The sequence below is a fragment of the Oryza sativa genome, chromosome 4 (genome assembly GCF_034140825.1).
Source record: "Oryza sativa Japonica Group chromosome 4, ASM3414082v1".
NCBI lineage: Eukaryota > Viridiplantae > Streptophyta > Magnoliopsida > Poales > Poaceae > Oryza > Oryza sativa.
Window position 1 is genome coordinate 35,623,643 of NC_089038.1, and position 21,450 is coordinate 35,645,092.

At 42.7% G+C, this 21,450-nt stretch overlaps 3 protein-coding genes across 3 annotated transcripts; 1 reads left to right on the forward strand and 2 right to left on the reverse strand.

Annotated features, from left to right (window-relative positions):
• Positions 1-1,941: 1,941 nt before the first annotated feature.
• Positions 1,942-3,485, reverse strand: LOC4337474 (SKP1-interacting partner 15). Its single transcript, XM_015779454.3, has one exon. It carries the CDS (start codon positions 3,447-3,449, stop codon positions 2,196-2,198), a length of 1,254 nt encoding a protein of 417 aa, XP_015634940.2. The 5' UTR covers positions 3,450-3,485; the 3' UTR covers positions 1,942-2,195.
• A 4,668-nt stretch (positions 3,486-8,153) lies between these two features.
• On the forward strand, positions 8,154-9,206 carry LOC4337475 (vacuolar iron transporter homolog 5-like). Its single transcript, NM_001420004.1, has one exon. The coding sequence runs from the start codon at positions 8,217-8,219 to the stop codon at positions 8,841-8,843; it is 627 nt and encodes a 208-aa protein (NP_001406933.1). The 5' UTR covers positions 8,154-8,216; the 3' UTR covers positions 8,844-9,206.
• An 8,198-nt stretch (positions 9,207-17,404) lies between these two features.
• Positions 17,405-20,815, reverse strand: LOC4337476 (soluble inorganic pyrophosphatase). Its single transcript, XM_015778021.3, has 9 exons — positions 20,732-20,815; positions 20,127-20,257; positions 20,012-20,040; positions 18,889-18,954; positions 18,537-18,644; positions 18,243-18,308; positions 18,016-18,136; positions 17,834-17,915; positions 17,405-17,701 (listed from the first exon to the last, which is right to left on the reverse strand). Exons 2-9 carry the CDS (start codon positions 20,251-20,253, stop codon positions 17,659-17,661), a joined length of 642 nt encoding a protein of 213 aa, XP_015633507.1. The 5' UTR covers positions 20,254-20,257; positions 20,732-20,815; the 3' UTR covers positions 17,405-17,658.
• Positions 20,816-21,450: the final 635 nt, after the last annotated feature.

Sequence of the window (21,450 nt, forward strand, 5' to 3'; positions counted from 1 at the left end):
CTAAGGCAAGCAACAAACTCCTTATTCATATGCCATTTATCCCTGACCCCAGACCAATGCCCATAATGTTTGAGACAGGCAGATGAATCGTCAACACAAAAGATCATATCACTTAAAACCTTCCTCCACCTAAGCAAACAATTGTAAAAGCTGAAAGCATTCATGAACAAAGATAATACTTATTCTGGAACCAATGTTAGAACTTAATGTTGTAGTAGTCACCAATAAGCACGGTCCAAAACGAAGATAAGCAAAGCATATTATACTCCTTGTGTCTTTAATCAAAGCAAAAATAAGAACTAAATAATGTGTTCACCAAATTAAGTTTAGTAAAGCACCTCATCACATTGCAACTAGGGACTAAATTAGTTTGTTATAACCCAAGGTTGCATGACCATGAACTGTTTCAATCTTTGGCAAATGGGCTTCCTTACTACACTATATTTCTAAAAGTACCACTTCATACAGTTCATAATTAGTGCAGCTGTACCCTAGCTTTGACTTTTGTGTAGACTCCTGACTTTCTGAATTCAAATATGAGATGCTTGCATGTCATTATGTCAATAAGAGCATGCAAGTTATCAATTATATGAACATGCCTTGTTACGAAACAAAACCTGACAAAACCTTTTCTATAATGTTCACCACCTGAACCTGCAAGCACAGAGCAGAAGAGGAATGCATGCTCTTTTGTGTAGACTCCTGACTTTCTGAATTCAAAGATGAGATGCTCATTTTCGAGGAAAAAAAAGTTGAGGTGCTTGCACGTCACTATGGCTGTGTTCTTTGCCCAGGGTTCCCAACCCCTCTCCCTCGTTTTCCGCGTGCACGCTTTTCAAACTACTAAACAGTGTATTTTTTGCAAAAAGTTTCTATACAAAAGTTGTTTAAAAAAATCAAATTAATCCATTTTTTTTTAAAAATAGCTAATACTTAATTAATCACGCCCTAATGAAATACTTAATTAATCACGCCCTAATGAACCGCCCCGTTTTCCACGATCACTGTTCCGGTTGGGATCCTGGGCTAGCGAACACACCCTGTCAACAAGAGAGCACGCAAGTTATCAATTATATGGACATGCCTTGTTACATAACAAAACCTGTCAAAAGCTTTTCTATAATTTTTATTAGCTAAGATCACCACCTGAACAATGTACAAGCACAGAGGAATTCAGCAAAAGAGTGTGTTGAGATATTTGAATCCATAAGGAATTAAGAACCATAACACAGCATAAAACATATAATGTTATTGCTGAATTAACTAAGAACATAGACACGTTTATGGTATTGGAATACCTAAAAGCTATTCTGTATGTGAAACATGCTGAATGAAGATATATATATATATATATATATATATATATATATATATATATATATATATATATATATATATATATATATATATATATATATATATATATATATATATATATGCTTGTGTTAGGACCTATTTTTAGCATCCCTGACTCTGCTGGATGATATTTCATATAAGGCATCCCAATAGCACATCTAAGGTCAGAACAAATGAAGCTTAAGACCTAACAAACTTGTTTTCATGTTCATTTCAGAAGACAAATAACTAGAGTACCAACCAAGCCCTAGGAAACTATAAATTCAAAAGATCAATAGTAAGTACAGAACACACACACACACAGAGGAAAAATTGTATACTTGCCTGCCCTTGCTATGACTGCTGATAACATTAAAGTACTGAGTAGAAAGAACTAGGGCACACCTGAATTCATTAACTTTATATATAGTGATTCCCCACTTCATGCGGCCAGTAGGAAAACTAATTATGTACTGACTACTGAGAACTAATATGTAAGTAGTGTCGCGAGTCAAGATCAGCAAAGTTATTATAACGATGTGATCACCTTGTTCATGTAACAAGCAGAGTGATCACCATACACATATTCCCCCCTACGAAATCATCAAAACAAAATAAAAGTAACCTGAATTTTATTGTCTGAAGCAACAAACCCTGAAAAGATATTTAAAACATTTCACTTTTAACAAGTACAGCAATTGAAAGTATCTCATGATGCTACGAACCAAGTACAATGCAAATAAAATTCTTTGACATGTCAATTCCCCCTGCATGCAATGGATAGATGTCCCGAATCAATTAAAATCTTAACCTGAGCGCATTTAGTCACGCACCGGACTGGTATGTGTTCTCCATAGACTTCAGGGCATAGCAGTGAACCCACCATCGAACACAAAGCCACGGTATACGCCATCACTGTACCCAGGAACACCATCAACCCAGTCCCACTTGCCACCGCTGTTGCCTAGCTCATCCTCCTCCCACATTGCCAGCTTCCCTCGCACCCGCTTTCCAGCAAACCACACCTTGCCATCACCGCCAAACACCTTGACCTTGTTGTTGCCACCAGCAACAGCAGTAGGCATGGCATTACCCTGTGCAGCAGCCTCACAGAGGCCGGTGAAGCAACGGTACATATTGGGAGGCATGCGGCCAGCTTCGTCCCACTCCATGGTGGCCAGATCTAGGCGTAGGATGAGCACCGTGGAGCATGGCGCGTCTATGGCGAACGAGGACCTGAGGCCGCCGATCATCAGGACACGGCGGCCGCCGGCACCAGCGAGGAGGCGCGGGCGCTTGAGGATCTCGAAGACATCGCCCCACGCGGAGCGCTCGACGGGGGCCCAGCCGCCTGTGAGCATGGAGAGCGGGCAGGAGAAGAGCTTCCACTGGCTGCGCCACGGGGTGCCGACATCGCAAAGCGCGAAGACGGCGGCAGCGCCGGAGGCGAGTATAGGGCTCCGCGGCTTGGAGGGGAGCGAGAGGGGATGCTTCATCCACTTGCCGGATCCGGATGGGGTGTAGGAGAGGGCGGCGAGCTCGGTGAGCACGAGGACGACGCCGCCGGGGCCAGCGAGGACGGTGCCGTGGCGCGCCCAGGCAGATCCGAGAGGGGGCAGGAAGCTGTAGGTCCCCGCGAAGGGGTTGCAGACAGCGAGCGATTTGGGCGGGTGGGCGGTGGAGGCGGTGGAGGAGGAGGAGGAGGAGGAGGGGAGGGATGGCGGGGAAGGCGAAGGGGACTCGAGCCAGAGGTAGAGGAGAGAGGGGGAGGAGGCGACGGGGGAGAAGGACTGGTTGGGGAGGAAGGCGGAGAAGGGGAGGCGGAGCCAGTGGCGGCGGTCGGGGTCGAAGGCGTGGAGGCAGCCGCCGCCTTCGGGGCGCGGGTGGCGGAGGAGGAGGAGGCGGAGGGAGGGGAGGAGGGCGAGGAAGTTGTGGGAGAGGGTTTCGTGGAAGAGGCGCGATACCGGGCGGCAGACGACGGCGTCGCGGAGGGGGAGGCGGAGGAGCACGTTGTGGAGCGCGTCCGGCGGCAGGAGGTGGATGGGCGCCGGCAGCAGCGAGGCGGCGGCGGCGGCGGCGGCGTCGGCGTCGGAGTCGGAGTCGGATGCGGCCATGGCGAGAGAGAGTTTGGTGGGGAACTGGAGCCAGCCGAGCCGAGATAGCGGTGCGCAACTACACAACACAGAGGAGGAGCCCGGGGGCATTTCCGTCATTTCAGCCAGGCTGTAGAGCGGATTATAATACTAGTACTATACGGTGGGTTCACCTACTCGCGCGGTGGCCCCCTATGCATGTGGGTCCCAAGGAAGACTGGACCCACTGTCAGTGAAGCGTGTAAGGGAGGCGCTGGTGGAAGACGTGAGTCTGACGGGAAAGCCGTTGCGGCTGCGGCGTCGCGATCCCTTGCTGCCTCCCTTCCCACCGTGGGGAGTAGACTTGGAAGCCAATGGCAGGTGGGGTCCACCTGTCCGTCCGTGCCCGTAATGCCCGTATGCAGGCCAGTACAGTGTCGGGTGTTTGGGGGAGGGCTTAAAAGGGAAGTGGGCCGTATGCCACTACAATTGGAAAAGAGGCCAAGCCCATTTATGTACAACCCACTACCCTCCATCTCCTTTATAGTAGTCTAAACCGGCGGCTTTACAAGTTACAACCGTCGAGTTGGATTCAGATAAGTGTTGTGACTGCATTATTACCCGATCAGGTTGTTTACAGGTGGTAGAGACGATGTAAGATGGGTGCTTTTTGGTAACAACGGCTACGGCAATTTTCTATGAATGCCAGATTTTGATATATGATTTTGTTAAAATCTCTGTTGAGCATTGTAATAGGGAAGCCAATTGTGTGGCACATGTTCTAGCAAATCTTACTTTTTTAAGTTTAGGAATTCTTGTAATTGGTTTGATGAGGCCCATATTTTCTTGTTAACGTTCTAAACGTTCTAGTGAATGTTGTAACAATGTTTGTATATTAATAAAGCACGCCAAATGATTCCCTAAAAGAAGTGTTGTGACAGTATTCTGAGAACTGTACGTAATCTCAGCCATTTATTTTTATGATCGATGGTTTAGATTTACTGTTACAGTAACAGCATGAATAGTATCCCTTGCTACGATGTTTTTGCTATAGTACGATGATGAACAGTGTGATCACAGTCTGGATCGTCCGATTTGCATCCGTTGATGAGAACTGCAGTCAGATCCGGATCCCGTCCAGGTGCGGTGAGCACAGCGATGTTTTGTTTCTGGCCGGCAAAAATCTCAATCTTTTCATGTTTCTTTTCAACGATCAATCGATCATGCGTTGCAAGAGGCAGCCCTTGTTGTTGTTTTTTTAATTAATCTGAACAAACAAACTGCATTTGTGCTCGTGCAGTGCATGCATGCTCGCTTGGGCGACCCCAAGGGCCATCCTCAATCAGCTAAAATGCTCCATTATATGATCGATCAAGGCAGGAAAATGGCATTAGTCAGTCTACAATGAAAAAGCAAGCAGGGATCAGAGAAAGCGAGAGAGAGAGACCAGTGGCATGATACAACAACATAGAGTGGAGAATGAGATGGTAAAGCAGAGATGGAGCAGAACACAAAGATATGGGCAGGCAGCAGCAGCCAGCCAGAATTCGGGATAAGATTGATAAAACCGAAAGAGGGATTAGAGTGGTGCCTTTCGTGTGGACGCCATGCTTATCCCGCACTATATCTACATATCTATATGTGCTTGCCTATTATTAATCCTCTATTGTGTCTGTCTGAACTCTTAACCCCTAATCAATCTGATCACTTGATTACCAATTGATGATCCATGGCGCGTGATGGCGGCTAGCTCGATCATCATCATTCTTAATTTACTCTGATTGCTAGCTCTTTCCACACGCCGTTCTTCCGGTCGGCTGTTTGGGCGAGCCGTTGCTTGCAGCAGCTACGTACCATTTCTCTGATCGACCTATGGTCCAGTGGCTGCCGATTCAGCACTCACTAGATCTCGCCCGATTTTTCACGAATAATCAATACAACAAATCTCTCCACTAGATTGTTTTTATTTCTCCATAATCTCCAACATACATGGATGATGGATGAGTGCCATCGAGTAGCGTACCTAACATCTTGACCTGCTCTGCTGCACTTTGTCATCGTCCTCTTCGTTTTCTTTGAAAACTCTTGTCTTCTCTTCTTCTTCTGTCGTTGATCTTTGCCCATGGCAGGGAGTCCATCGAGCTGCCTTTTCTTCTTCATCTTTTTTTCCATTTGCAAAGTTGTGTTTCCGTTCACCACTTGTCATCTTTCCCTCCAAAAGTTCATGTCTAATGTCCGCTCAAAGCTTTTTTCCTTTATTTTTTGCTCGGATAAAAAAAGACAACAGTCTCCACGAGAGGGATGCCTGCAATTTGATTAATTTAACTGATTTGCATTGCACACCTTGACATTAATTTTTGTACTACTACATACATTTTGACTAATATAAATATGTATAGTTTTTTTCTTCTCTTCTGTGAGGGAAGCAAGATGAGAGCAAGCAGATTCGTCCATTGGGCTCGATCGAAGCCGTTCTAGAATTAATACAGACCGGTGTCTTTTCTTTCTTTAATTTGTTCCTTCTTGGATTCTCATGTTAAAAAAAGTGCAATTCCACTCCCAAGCACTGGCCGTAAATATGAAGTGACAATTAAGGAAATAATGAGGTTTCATCCGACAAGGAGAACATTCCCCTGTCAACTTAACCGAATCCCGCACACTTTGACTGTATGAGCTAGCTAGCTACAATTGTTTTCAGTATACCGTACCGTCTTTAGGAATTTAAAGCCCTGGTGTAGTGGCGTGAAATAAAAAAAGATGTCTTAAAATTGAAAAACTCATATAGACAAAGAATATTTATATAACTTCGATATATATGTAATTGCTTACAACGTTAAGGTAGTGTTAATTTAAGGTGGGCTTTTCTCTGATTCTAAGTATAGTACTTCATCTACCAGTAGTAAATTGAGCTAGCAACATGCATGATCTTCAATGCATGGCATATGCTCCTTTACTTTGAAATGCATATAGGAGGAGTATATGCTAAAGAGAGCGCATATGTTGCACAGTGAAACTAATGTAATCATTTCATTCAGGTACAATTAATGGCAAACGAGTCGATCTTCTGCTTAGAGTAGTCCACCAAATGTAGTAAGTTAAGGTACGAGAGGCCTCTTTTGTCTTCAAGGGATCTTGCACAGTTACCTTGAAGCTGAAATTAAGCATCATCTAGTACGTGCTAGGCACTTACTATATGGCTTGCACTCCATGGTGTTCAGAAGTCAGAACAGGGAATCGATCAGTGCAATCGACTGGTATGACAAATTTCACTGAACAGTACAGTTTGAAGATATAAATGCATGGGAAATTTATTATATTATTAAAGGAATAGAAAAAGGAGCCTCCACGTTCGCTCTCATGACCTGGAAATTCTCACATTAATCGGAGAAAAAGAAAAGGCAGAATCCATATAGAAATACAATTTAGAAATAGCTAAAATTCTAAATTTAAAAAATAAGGAATATTAGAAGAGGAGACTAGAGTCCATATAGAAATACAATTTAGAAATAATTGAAATTCAGAATTAAAAAATAAGAAATATTAGAAGAGGAGACTAGAGTCCATATAAAAATACAATTAGAAAATAACTGAAATTCGGAATTAAAAACAAGGAATATTAGAAGAGGAGACTAGAGTCCATATAGAAATACAATTATGAAATAACTGAAATTCGGAATTAAAAATAATGAATATTAGAAGTAGAGTATAGAGTCCATATAGAAATACAATTAGGAAATTAGGAAATAATAGAAATTCGGAATTAAAAAAAGGAATATTAGAAGTAGAGTATAGAGGCCATATAGAAATATAATTAAGAAAAAAATAGAAATTCGGAATTAAAAAATAAGGAATATTAGAAGTAGAGTCTAGAGTCTATATAGGTATTTAAAACTAACTAAAATTCGGAATAAACATAATAAAATGAAAAGTAGTGTTTAGAGTCCATATAAAAATGCATTTTATAAATAAATAAAATTCGAAATTAAGAAAAACATGGGAAGAAGAGTTTAAAGACAATATAGGAATACAATTTAGAAGTAACTGAAATTTGAAATTAAAAGTTATTGCAAAATTTAAAATTATGTTGTCATTGTAATATATTTTAATAAAATAATGAGAAAATATATATGCTAAATATATGAGAGAAAATATAATGATGCTAGCCGCGCAATCTGCGCGGGCTACCGTGCTAGTTCTTTTGATTTCTCAAAGGGATGTCCACTCGTTTGCTAAAAAGTATTATCTCCTATCAAAATTCATACAATGTATATACATACAACTTCATAAAATCCTAAATCTATACTCAACTCACATATTGAGAAATAATACCAAAATATGGTAAGGTTTATTTTGGCGACAAATCAAACACATCAGCTGGTTATATATTGGTAATATATATAGCCTATTAAGTAATTGTCAGTTAAGTCAATGAATAATTATTAATATTAGATATAAATGTAATTTGCACATACACAATCGGCAAGCACCGATATTGAAGAATAGGTGACTTTAAATGTTCGTGGAAGGTGGCATCATGTCGAGGAGCAATACAGGGGAGCAAAAGTGAAGGGTGTTGGTCTAGAGAGGTAGATAGCTAAAAAGAGATGGATCGATCATGCATATATAACGATGCACTGCACTGCAGCTAGTGTAGTAGCTTTAAAATTAGTTGGCGACACGCAATAGCCACACCAAAACCTCCTGAAAACCACTATAAAACACGCCAAGAAGCGTGCTCGCCACACTGCCCATCCATCCACTCGATCGATCTCAGCTAATTAATTAAGCTAACAGGCCAGCCAATCAGCCATGGCGGCCATGATGAACAACGAGAGATCAAGCAGCAACAAGCTGCAGGTTGACGCCGAGAACCCGGCGGCGGTGGGCGACGAGCTGGACCTGGCGGCGCGCGCCAACTGGCTGCGGGCGGCGGTGCTGGGCGCGAACGACGGGCTGGTGTCGACGGCGTCGCTGATGCTGGGGGTGGGCGCCGTGAAGGCGGAGGCGCGCGCCATGGTCATCTCCGGCTTCGCGGGCCTCCTGGCGGGCGCCTGCAGCATGGCCATCGGGGAGTTCGTGTCCGTGTGCTCGCAGCGCGATGTGGAGCTGGCGCAGCTGGAGCGCGATGGCAAGCGCGGCGGGGAGGAGGAGAAGGCCCTGCCGAGCCCCGCGCAGGCGGCGGCGGCGTCGGCCATGGCGTTCTCGGTGGGCGCCGTGGTGCCGCTGCTGGCGGCCGGGTTCATCGTCAACTACAGGCTGCGGATCGCGGTGGTGGTGGCGGTGGCGAGCGTGGCGCTGGCGGCGTTCGGGTGCGTGGGCGCGGTGCTGGGGCGGGCGGCGGTGGCGCGGTCGAGCGCGAGGGTGGTGCTCGGTGGGTGGGCCGCCATGGGCATCACCTTCGGCCTCATGAGGCTCTTCAAGGCCAGCGGCATATGATCGATCGATCACTAGCTAGTTAATTAAGCTCTCTGCTCTACTACTAAGTTCATTTTTTTTTAAAACTTACTGCATTAATTAAACTAAACTAAAACTGCATATGCATGTGGACGACGATGATGTTTTGGCGCCATGAGCGCATGATATATACGAGCGCACATGCACGCGTTCTTCGTGTTCGATCTTTCCTCTCCTCCTCGATCTCCTCTGCTTACAAGAGATTGCTTGTCTAGCTGCTCCGGCTGCCTATCGAGGCTAACTAATAGTCGATCGACGACTTTACGTAGCAAAAGTAAAACCATTAAGCCTTGTACTCAGCTCCATACATATATATAATAATAATAATAATAATAATAATCCATGCAAATTACTCCTAAGTTTTTCTTCCTTAAGTTTTTGAAGCTACCAATCGATCTCTGGTTAATTATAATGTTTGCTTCGCGCGCGCGCGCTCTCTCTCTCTCTCTATATATATATATATATCGCCAAATCGATGCCATATATAATTAACACAGCTTGAACATACAGCTGTTACTAATGATCAAGCCATGTATATAGCCTTGGGAACAGCGATTAATGGCAAAACAAAACCAAGCTTTTTTGCTGTGGGCAATCATGCATGCATGCCTGCTCTCGCTTGCTTTTCGCCACATTCCCTTTGAACAGCTAAACTAGTTATATATATCTGGTATTTATTCTAAACCTCATTTCACTCCTTTTCTTTTCTTAAGAAAATAAGAATTTTGTCTTGTCGCCCACTATCTACTACTCCGTTTCGAAATGTTTGACGCCGTTGACTTTTTAACACATGTTTCACCGTTCGTCTTATTAAAAAAATTTAAGTAATTATTAATTTTTTTTCTATCATTTGATTCATTGTTAAATATATTTTTATGTAAGCATATAATTTTACATATTTCACAAAAGTTTTTGAATAAAACGAACGGTCAAACATGTGCTAAAAAGTTAACGGTGTCAAACATTTCGAAACGGAGGGAGTATAACAAAGATATTTTGTTTTCCTTTCCTTTTACCATCGCGGAGATATGGATGTTCTCCATTATATTTGCGAGGACGTCGTGGCTGTTGTTTGATCTGGTTGTGGAGAACGGGCTAATTAACTAGGCCCAGTTTAACTTTTTGTCTAGGAGAAGCCTGAAGGAATGCCTGATCAATGGGCCGGCCCACCTACCCCGCACCCTTCTTTATTAGCATGACGTGAGATATGGCTGACGTGGCCACTGGAGAGGCCGCACCTTGCATACGCATATGGCACAAGAAAAATAATGGGGAATGGACACCAGCAATACAGACAAATGGAAATATTGTGCATTAATTACTACTCTAACTTAATAAAAGTGGAGTTTATTTTACACGAAACTACGTAATAGGTTTACTCACACGTTGTCAGCTATAATTGGTAGGGTTCGTTATTATGGTTATTCACGTAATTGCGCGGGAAATATATCGGTTCATTTAATTATATAGTCGTCATACTAGAATCATAACCTTTTTTTATTATTTTATAAGGACTTCATCCAATTGCGCGGGAAATGGTTCACGGTGCAATCTTGATTATATATCACTCTTATGTTTGCACACAGGTTAGTGGTTGTATAAAGGTTGAGAGGGTGTGCTTTGCATGTGTACACCATCTAGGTTGGAATTTGTCAGCCCGATGCAAAACTTTCTTTAGTCTAACGTACTCTGTTATGTTGATTTTATCAGTATTCCTTTTCTTATTACGCGAACTATGGTAGGCAACTATTGAATATTGGAGTATTACTCATCAAATCGTGGTACATTACGATGCTGTAGTCGTAGGAGTACATAATAACATAAACAAGAAGGACAAAACTAAGATGAACTCAGTTTACATATCTAGAGAAGATATTTCCCTCATTATATTGAACAACTGTTATGACCTTATCTACTCCCTCCGTCCCAAAATATAGTAAGTTTTGGTTGGATGGGACGTATCCTAGTACTACGAATCTAGACATGTCTCATGTCGAGATTCATAGTACTAGGATACATCACATCCAAACAAAAGTTGCTATATATATTTTGGGACGGATGGAGTATGTTTTAGAACCAATTTCATATATAGAGCCATGTAGCCATGTAACCATGTCTTAGGGGGGCACCACAATATAACCATAGCGATTACAATGTAGCGTAGACACGCAGGGAGATGATGGCGGCGTGGTCATGGACTCGTAGCGGCTAGTAGCTATATTGGTTGGAGAAAAATATCCATAATCAAAGCCCTGGGGATGTAAGCTTCAGCTGAACCTCATTAACAAATTAATGTCGTGTGTTCTTATGTCGTCATCTAGCGTGTTTTAGGTGATCAATAACTGAAACGATCGAGAAAGTTAGTCGTCGTTCTGCTGTATCTTTTATAACAGAAATCACCCGATTGATCAATTCCAGAGGCAAGGCGAGTTACAAAAATTATTCGATCTCTCCAGCTACATATTCAATTTATCTTTTAGAAAAATCCATTGCACATTCCCAACTGCTAGCTTAATTATTAGAAAACTGATTAAACCGGTAGAAATAAATTGATGACTTCTAGTAACAACTTCAATAGCTAGAAAACATCGATCAGCAAAGAAACGACAGCAACACTCATCATCTCCAGCTACATGCGTCCATCAGCATCACGGCATCAAGCTAGGGTCAATGCTAGCTCATGCATCGGCAGGAGGAGCCCCAGCAGCAGCGTTGTTGCTGTTACCGTTGTTGATGGCGGCGCCGTTGCCGTTGCTGGCGATGTTGCCGCCGGCAGGTGGCGACGGAGGCGCCTGTTGCTGGTGGTGGCGACGGCGGCGGCGGCGAATGTAGGTGTGGAGCTGGGCGAAGAGCGTTGATCTCCTGGCGTTTGCACGGTTGATCCTCCCAATGATCCTCAGCAGCACAGCAGGGCCCGGGTTGTTTGCTTGGGTGAACCTGAACAGCTGCTCAAGCCTCCTGATCGTCTCATCCAACACCCTGATCTGCATCACACACATTTTCGATCATCACACTTACATCAACACACATATTTATCTGTGTGTAGTACACACAATCATGTATGCATAATTGCATAGACATGCATGATATGTATAGGAGATTTTTTATGGTCCAGCAAATTGTACCGCTCGGTACCAGTACGCATCTACCGTTCGTTTCGGCATGGGTAGGATCGGAAGAGAGTAGCGCCAGCCATGCGTTGAAGCAATCAAGTGGCGGCGAGCGGTGGATTCCGACATACGTTGAAGCAGGCCGCGGCGGCGGCATCGAACTCGTCCTTCCCAGCGACAGCGGCGTTGAAGCAAGCGGCGGCGGTAGCGAACTCGTCGTTCCCGGTGGCGGCGGCGTCGATGTCGTCCTTCCCGGCGGCAGCGGCGTCGATGTCGTCCTTCCCGCGGCGGTAGCGGCGGCGACGTTGAAGCAGGCGACGCCAGCAGCAAACTCGTTGTTCCCGGCGGCGGTGGCGGCGTCGATGTCCTCGTTCCCGGCGGCGGCGGCGGCGGCGGCGATCGATCGAGAATCCCAGCGCTTCTAGGGTTCGAGATGCCCGTCCATCCCTCCCGATCCGGTTATTGCACGTGAAGTTACGTTTTTGCCCTTCCACCTCAGTTCTCCACGTGGTACTGCACAGGGACAGAATTGGTACCGCCGGTACCAAACTCTACCAGCCGTTGGATCGGGCCAGATCCAACGGCCAGGATTTTGGTACCGGGCAGTACCGGTACCGACCGCTGTACCGTAACAACACTCTATGTATAGATATGTTACAGAAACAAAAAAAAAGGATTGATGCAACAAGTAGATAGAAGATGAGATGTGTTACTCATCGTATGAGAGATCTCTCCAAGACTCGGTCGATGTCGTTGATCTGTAGATCACCGTCGCCCTGCAGGCCATGATGGTTGCCGTTGCTGTTGCCGTTAGGAGCGGCGGCGGCGGCGGCCATGATCGATACGAGACCAAACTTACAGTACTGATTGTTACAGATGCAACACTTGTGCTCAAGTTTGAAGATCGAGGGGTGCTAACTGCTGCTTATATAAGCGTTTCTACCAACAAAATAGTTAATAAGGCTAATTAATGTGTGATACACACATATACGTCTGCAGTGACTGGCCACAAGCTGACGACGGTATCCCAAGATTTGTTTTTCCAATCAATGGTAAACATAAATTCCAGAATTGATAAAGATCTCGATTTGATTGCTTTGCTTGATTGAAATCCAAGTGTATATATCGTCAAAATTGCCATCATGTCCCGGCATAGACAATGTTAAAATGCTCCATTTTTATTTCTTTATTTTTTTTAGAAAATGTCATTGATGCAGTTCACAGAAAATTAGTAAGTACATCTAGAACAATCGGTTTCATATTCATTACATTTCTCATGAAACAAAAGAAGATAATCATGAAAGGATGGTTAAGTTCAGGGACATTTTCTAGGTTCCGATGAAGCTATGTGTACCACAGTCCTGATTTTAGTTGAAACTTTGAAATGTTGAAACATGTTTAGTACACTAATAGCAACGTACCCAGTCAATTTTTCAAGAGCATATATCACTTTACATTGGAGGGTACGCATATAGTAATAATAGTGTACATTACATAATTGGATTTTCTCTCTTGTGTGTGCCCCCCCCCCCCCAAAGCGTGCGTGTAGTTTTGTATGTGCGCCCCCCCCCTCCCCCCAGTGCGCGTGTGGTTTTTTTTGTGTGTGTGTTTGGGATGAGGTGGGAGGTAGTGTGTGGGTGTGGGGGATAGAACGTTTATGTATGTGGGTAAAAGTGTATCGTACAATTCTATATATAGAACATATTTGAGAACATATGTATATATGCACGTTTATTTGAATCAATGTAGGTGCGTGGGTAATTTATTTGTTAATCATTCTTTTTTTAAGACAACAAATATAATCAGAAAGAGTCAATTTAACCCATGCACTATCTGTCCACGAAGCACCCGTGCAATTGCGCAGAAAATTTTATTATTTCGAATAAATCCGTGCACTATCTATCTAGCGCGAGATACGTACTCTGACTTCAACAGGAACGGGAGGGAGGAAGAGCTGGACTGAGAAGGGAGGATATGCATCTTCTGACTTTGGCTAGGAGCGGTAACACATAACACGGGAAGGAGAAGAGGCGAGATTGACCTAGGTAACACATGACATGGGAATGAGAAGATGCGAGATTGGAAACGGGATAAGAAACAGAAAATGTGTCGTCCTGTAGCATGGACCTCCCACTTCACGCGTTGTTGTCTGCTGTCACCCGTTGTCGCCCGTCCGTTGCAACCGACGAGCCATCCTCCCTCGCTTTTGCTGCCGCCCCCGCTACCGCCCGCATCAGCTTGCCAATGTTAGAGCAAGGATAATAGTGGGCTATAAACAAGCTATATGCTTATGTGGAAGAGAGAGATAAATAAAAGTGTGGAGTGTTGGCTCTCATGCAAGAGCTAACTGCACACAAACTCTAAGAAATATGTATTAAATTCATGGTGAGAGAAAGAGAGAGGATGAAGAAAATAAAGATAGCCTTATAGCCAACCTGCTATACATGTTAGCTTTAACATTGACTAATAGTAACTAGTGAGCTCTACTATTAAACTTGCTCTTAGCCTCCTGTTACCGTTTGTTGACGTCGTCCTCCCGCTGCCAATGATGCCATCCCTTGCAGCCGTCGGTCTCCTACTGCCGCCGATGCCACCCGCGCTGGCCTCCTAGTGTAGTTCCCCGCGTCGGATGTCACCTCCCGCCATCAGCTACTCGACGCCGGATCTAGCCGTGGGGGCACCGGATCTGGTCGGTGCAGCACTAGATCCACCACCTCACGCCAGAGTTCGCTGTCGTAGCCCCTCCGGCTTCCCAAGCTCCACGTAGCCTCCCTCGCGTCGGAGACGGAGTGTCGCGGAGGTCTAGCCAGAATTTTCACAAAAGAATTTAGTAATAAATCCAAAATTTATAGTTTTGCAGGGTAAAAAAAAACACAATAAAACTTTCATTATATGTCATCAAGCAATCATTTTAATAGTTCATCCAGAAAATAATTTTAATAAAGTAGAAGTGATTTAGAAGTTAAAATGGGAATAACTTTGTATCGGACAGCATCTAATGGACGGAACTAAATCAATATATTAACCTTGATGTTTTATTTTTTTTTTCGATGGGATCACAAAAGAAGAGTATGAGCTCTGCGATGGGTTTTTGCGGAATGGGGGCCAACGCGTTTGTGCACACTTCTCAGCACGTGGTTTGACCTGCTATAATCGGACGGGTGAGATAAGAGTTGCAAGATTAGACCAACCAGTGACGGTGAGATTAGAGCTACACGATTAAAATAAGGATGTGACTACACAGCGAGTGGTAGCTGTATTGTCTAAACCAGCTACCACTCCATATATGAGAGACCCTATCCACCTATACTTCAAATAAAAATTTTTCTTAAACTACTTATCCGATCTACGATCCGATTACACCGTTGTGTTCATAACAATTAAATCTTTATAACAAGATCTCACATGATTATATTTTGATGAAAAAACATAAATTACTTTTATAGTATATCTAAATTACTTTTAGATTTCACTAAATTACTTCTTAGACATATAAAAATAAATTCAATAAAACCTAAAATTAATTTGCATATATTATAGAAGTAACTTATAACAAAAGGAGTGTAACTTTAATGCATGTCTTTTTTTTATTGGACGTGACTACACAGATAGTGGTAGCTGGTTTGTACTCCATCTCCTTTGAACTTGAAAAATGTAATAATATGTATCTTTTTTAATTTCTTTAATAACTTATATCTTTTTAAAAAGGTACACTGGTGGGCAAATGCCTGGTAGTATTCATTTCAAAAAAAACTTATGTCTTTTAGATCACATATTACTTCTAATGTCGTGATAAAGTTACTTCCATTTTGTTTTAAGTTACTTTTATAATATATGTAAATTACTTTTAGACTTTATTGAATTTACTTTTATATGACTAAGAAATAATTTAGTCATATCTAAAAGTAACTTATATATATATGATAAAAGTAACTTACATATATAATAAAAGTAATTTATAAATATAAATATTTTTTCATCGTAATATAATCATGCAAGATCTTGTTGTGAAGATTTAATTGTAACGAATACAATGGTGTAATCGGATTATAGATCGGATAAGTAATTTAAGAGAAAACTTTATTTGAATAGGAAAAAGATATACATGTCTATTGAGAAATAAGGCACACACTATATCAATCCTTCTCGTTGCGCCATTACAGCGTGGCCACGTGGATGGACGATAGGCGCGATCGATCGGCTATGAAACGCGTCGCGTGATACGACTAAAGCGAGAAGCCTCTCAGTTTAGATTTTATGTTAAAACAACTAGTGCACACCGTTTAGATTTTCATAAATTCATACAGAGAATCGATGGTCGACGCTCTAGCAAAATCATCGCACTACAATTAGGGTGTGTTTTAGAATTGAAAAAAATAATAAAAGGGATGTGCTTCTGTGCTCTGGAAAAAAAAAACTTGCACTTAATTAAAAGGGAGATTAGCACTTAATTATCATTAGTGAGGGGGTAATTTCGTGCAAAGATTTTCGAGCCCATATCCAGCTCAGTCCATCTGAAGCGATCCCCACCCCCTACTAACGGCACCGCCACGCCGATTTTCGCCTTGCCGTCGCTGCTCTGCCCTCTTCTTCAGTTAAAAGGATATCTGAGTAGCTATGGCCTGAGTGACAGTAAATTCAGTTTCAGCCTTAAATTGTCTCCTCAAAGATTTGCCTTCAAGTTACAGAACAGAGTCAATACCTTATTGCTGCAACCCGACTTGCAAATTTGGTTGTACATATTTACAAGCACCATGAAAACCTCATATGCAGTCTCAGCGCTGCCACTTTTCAATAGAATTGAGAGAATGGCATTCGCAATAGGTGACGATGGTTGGGCGACGCCGCCGACGCGCGGGTTGTGGAGGAGCGATGGCAGCACCGACGGTGGCGGAGGGAGGCAGGAAGCAGCGTGGGGAGGGAGCCGGGCGGCAAGGCGGCGTTGCGAGGGGAAGAAGAGGGCAGAGCAACGGTGGCAAGGCGAAAATCAGCGCGGCGGTGCGGTTGAGGAGCGGCGCCGTGGTGGACTGATGGGGGTGGGGATCGGACTGGGCTGGATATGGGCTCGAAAATCTTTAGACGAAATTACCCCTCGCTAATGATAATTAAGTGCTAATCTCCCTTTTAATCACAGCCACTGATTCGCTTTAACTTTCGTGCAAGTTTTTTTTTCGGAGCATAGAAGCACATCCCGTAATAAAAAGATTGATAATATACACAACACAAGATAAGTCACTAGTACATATAATTAATTAAGTATTTAATTATATCAAACTTGAAAATGGATTAAATTTTTTAAAACTTTTCTATAGGAAAATTTTGAAGGAAAAAAAGCACTATTTAACCTTCAGGAAGCGTAAGTGTAAAAAACGAGGGATTTTTCTCCCCCTTGTGCTTTTCTCAAACACAGCCTTAGAGCAGATAGAAATAATATAACAAGAACAGTAATTCATGTCAATAAACGATCCGGAGGGACAGAAGCATGACACAGAACAAATTCATGTCTGCCCAAACTTCACTTATTCATAATTTGTAAGTATGAAACCACATGCAAATTGATACACAGCTGGAGGGTAAAGGAAATCATAGCCAGCCCCATAGCACTCCATTTTTGTGAACAAAGTCTCTACTCCAGTTTTGCAGTTGGCACAAATACAATATTTTCACGATAAAGATCGGGTAGCACTCTACTGCCTCAAGCTTTGCAAGATATATTGCGCATACAGGTCCCTGAGATTAAATAAACAAAAATATGTGTCAATATATGCCAAAAGGAATAGTGGTATCTTCATACCTATTCCACAACACACACAATCACATCTTGTTATGGACTTATATTTCACTGCAGAACAGAGAACTTACATGGAGTACTGAATGGCGTCACGAGCAGTGTTGGCAGGCAAGAATGCATCAACAGCAACCTCCTTGTTCTCATTCTTCTTGTCTAAAAACATATTGTTAAGGACAATAACAGATGTATGCATGACCAATACTATACTATATGGGATATGCAATTTAAACCATAAAACGGACTATGAGGATACAGTCTTCAAAGAAGCGTTTAATCTCTTGGAGGCGGTGAGGAGACAGCTCACTGATGTCATTGTAATGACGGTATTCAGGATCATCAGCACATACTGCTATTATCTTGTCATCCTTCTCACCCTGATCACAAAATCCAATATCGTCAGTAAAAAAAAAACAAAACAAAAAGAGTGAACCCGTGCAGGTCTTTTTCCCTTTGCTACAAACAGAACAGTAGAAAATATACCTGGTCAATCATGGGCATAAGGCCAATTGCTCTAGCACGGAGGAAGGAACCAGGAATAACAGGCTCCTGTGTGGATTAAAAGAACACATTACCACGAGATAATGGCACAATATATTCCACACTGTAGTAAAAAAGAGAATGGTTTTGAGGTGCAACTAAAAAACTACTGGTGCTTGTTCAAAAGTGTCAATGCCAAAGGACTTGCAGGCTGATCCCCTGCTCTCAGACACTATCAGTTAATAATGCAAAGGACTGTTTTGCATGTTTAAAAGAAAAGAAGCACAATGGAGTTACCTGCATCAGGACCAGAACATCCATTGGATCATTGTCTTCACAAAGTGTCCTTGGAATGAAACCATAATTATGGGGATACACAACTGATGAGTATAGGACACGGTCGACCTGTCAAATTATGAAGCACAGTTACAAAAATGTAATATTCTTTGACAAGAATAAACTCCTACAGCTTACAAATGCAGACCTATCAAATAATACAACACAGTAACACAAGTACATGGTGGTGGTGCATACTTTTAATTCCTTACGTAAGTACACAAAAAATAATTATGAAATTAGTCCATATTGTTCTTGAAATAGAGTTGTGGTAATGATATGCAAGCAATCATTTTACAAATAGAACACACACCTTAATCAGTCCAGTTTTCTTGTCAAGCTCATATTTCACTTTGCTTCCCTTGGTGATCTCAACAACCTGTGGTGTGATATAAATGGAAGCCATTAACCATGTAGGTTGCATGCACTGTCAGGAACCGACTGTAGATAAAGCTTCTAGAATCGTTAAACAGAACAATCAAAACCACTCGACACACTTGTTTTGACTCATAAGCAATTGTTTCCCAGCAGACTAACATTCCTTGTTGTTTACCCCCACAAAAAAAAAATCCTTGTTGTTTGCACCAGAATCAAATATCAGTAAAGTTAAAATATTCAGTGAAAATCTTAATAGTAGAAAAAGGGGGAAAGGTGAAATTCACAACGTGCCCATGAGTCTACTAGTGGTTCTATTTTAATTCGAATCAAAATCCTAGCTACAATTTATCCAAAGGTATAAACAGTTCAAGAAGCATAAAATTCCCATGGCAGCATATGGCTACACCTACCAGTCTGCCACCTAATACACATCATCCTGCTACTACCAAGATTTACAGAAGGCACATGCTGCGCCCACAAAAGATAGATGCTTGATGCCATGATATCAACAAAGTTGCTGAGAAACTGATGGAGATCAGCAGAAGGTTTAGAAATGTTAAGAACTTATAAATGTAAGTACTTTTCCAACTAGGTTTATTTATGATTGGCATCTGTTGTTCCATGGCTTGATCAATCCACTTAAAGTTCCAGGTTTGGTGCAATACCAAGGATGTTGCAACTGTCTTTAATTTTTGTTTAACTTAAATTCAGTGGCCCCCATTCTCTTGCCTGATTAAATTGGTATGAAGAGCTGAATTCTAATTATTCATTCATCATGCTCTTTGCCTGGTGAGTGAATTTCTTTATTCCTTGAGAGTGTCATGTTACTTCTTTGTAACTGGAAAGTACAACACCTATTGAACTGTAAATTTAGCAAACACCAAAAGCTGTCGCGGACCTCTACAGAGTCGATATTAATTGGACAGATATTATTTCCGATTTCAACATGTTTCAACCCGTCTAGCGGCAAAATTGTGCAGCCTACAGCCCGCCAAGGAAACTTATTTTGCACGCACTCTGGCATCATATGTATAGGTAAAGGCAGAGATGACACTTACAACGTTGAAGACAGCAGGAGCACCAGGGCCTGTTGAACCAAATTAAGTGAGATGATGCATGCCACATAGTGTTGTGGGTGAGCCATAAAGAGAGATGGGAAAGACAGTTCCATACCGATCTCAAGATCATGCCACGGATGTGCAGCTACTGATCTCCTCGACAAGGAGGACAGGATCCTCTCGTTGAGCTTAGGGGCGCGCCTGGGCTGCCCAGCAGCAGCATTGGTGTCCTCTTCACTCATCCTCCTATGATCATATCATAATAGGAACCATAGATCAAGCATCAATATAGCTGCTATCAGAATGAAAAAAAAAATATATTTTTAATTAGCTTGAGCTGCAGCCTAGCAGGTCGAGCAAACATCTAGCAAAAAGCAGAGTTGCAACTTGCAAAGTTGCTTTCTTTTCCCCTACCGGAACTAAATACAGTCAAGCTGTATACAGTATACAACCCCCTGACCTGAGGCTAACATCCATGAGATGAGCATCCGAACAAGATACAGTCGTTGATCCGATTGATCTTAACACCTACCTACTACACTCAGATCAGATCCAGGGTCATGTATGAACCCCACCCAATCCCTTTGGAAGCAGAAACCAAATCCGCAACAAACTAAACTCGATGTAATATAGCTTCCGCTCAGATTGGACGCAACCCACAGAAAATAAATCCAAGTCCTGAGAAATAGCGCGGATGAGGAGGGGGAAGGGAGAGGATACCTTGGATTGGAGTGGCGGCTGAAGGGGTGGAAGGTGGCGGCGGCGGCGAAGAAGAAGAAGAAATGAAATGATTCCCTGCACTGCACTGCACCCTCCGTCTGAGGAAACAGTATTAAAGACGGGTGGGATGACAATTTCTACTTAACTCCCTCCTTCCAACGTTTTAATACAAAATGAGCCCCTAATGGAAGTACTTGTGCTAAGGCTAGTGCGCGTCTTGTGTGCCAATCTTTGGACTGGGAGCTCCCATGTTTTGGCAGCAAGTGGGAATATCCAATATCGCCCCTGAACTTTATATACTCATCACTAAGGGAGAAACTTTTTATTCTTTCTTTGTGATGGTAGAAAATCATGTCCCTTTCAAGGCTTTTGTTTTAAAATGTTTTATTTGAGAGGAATTGCTTGAAATTACTTGCACCTGCTCAACTAGTACACTACTGAATTAAAGTTGACCTGATGCGGTTTGTGTTGGTCATCGCATTCGCAGACAGGCCGATCAACATTCGAAAAAGGGCTCGGGACATTGCCTGCCGAGTTGGTTGGTAGTACAGTGTTCCAATCGATCCCCATGTCCATCCATGTGGGCTCTTGTTTGACAGCGCCAAGCTCAGTTCAAGTGGATTCGATTAGATCGCGATTCCATATTTCCATGCCGTTTTGGAGTTAACTCGGTTTTTGGTCGGTCACACAGGTAAACTAGAAGGCAGGTTGACCGCTCC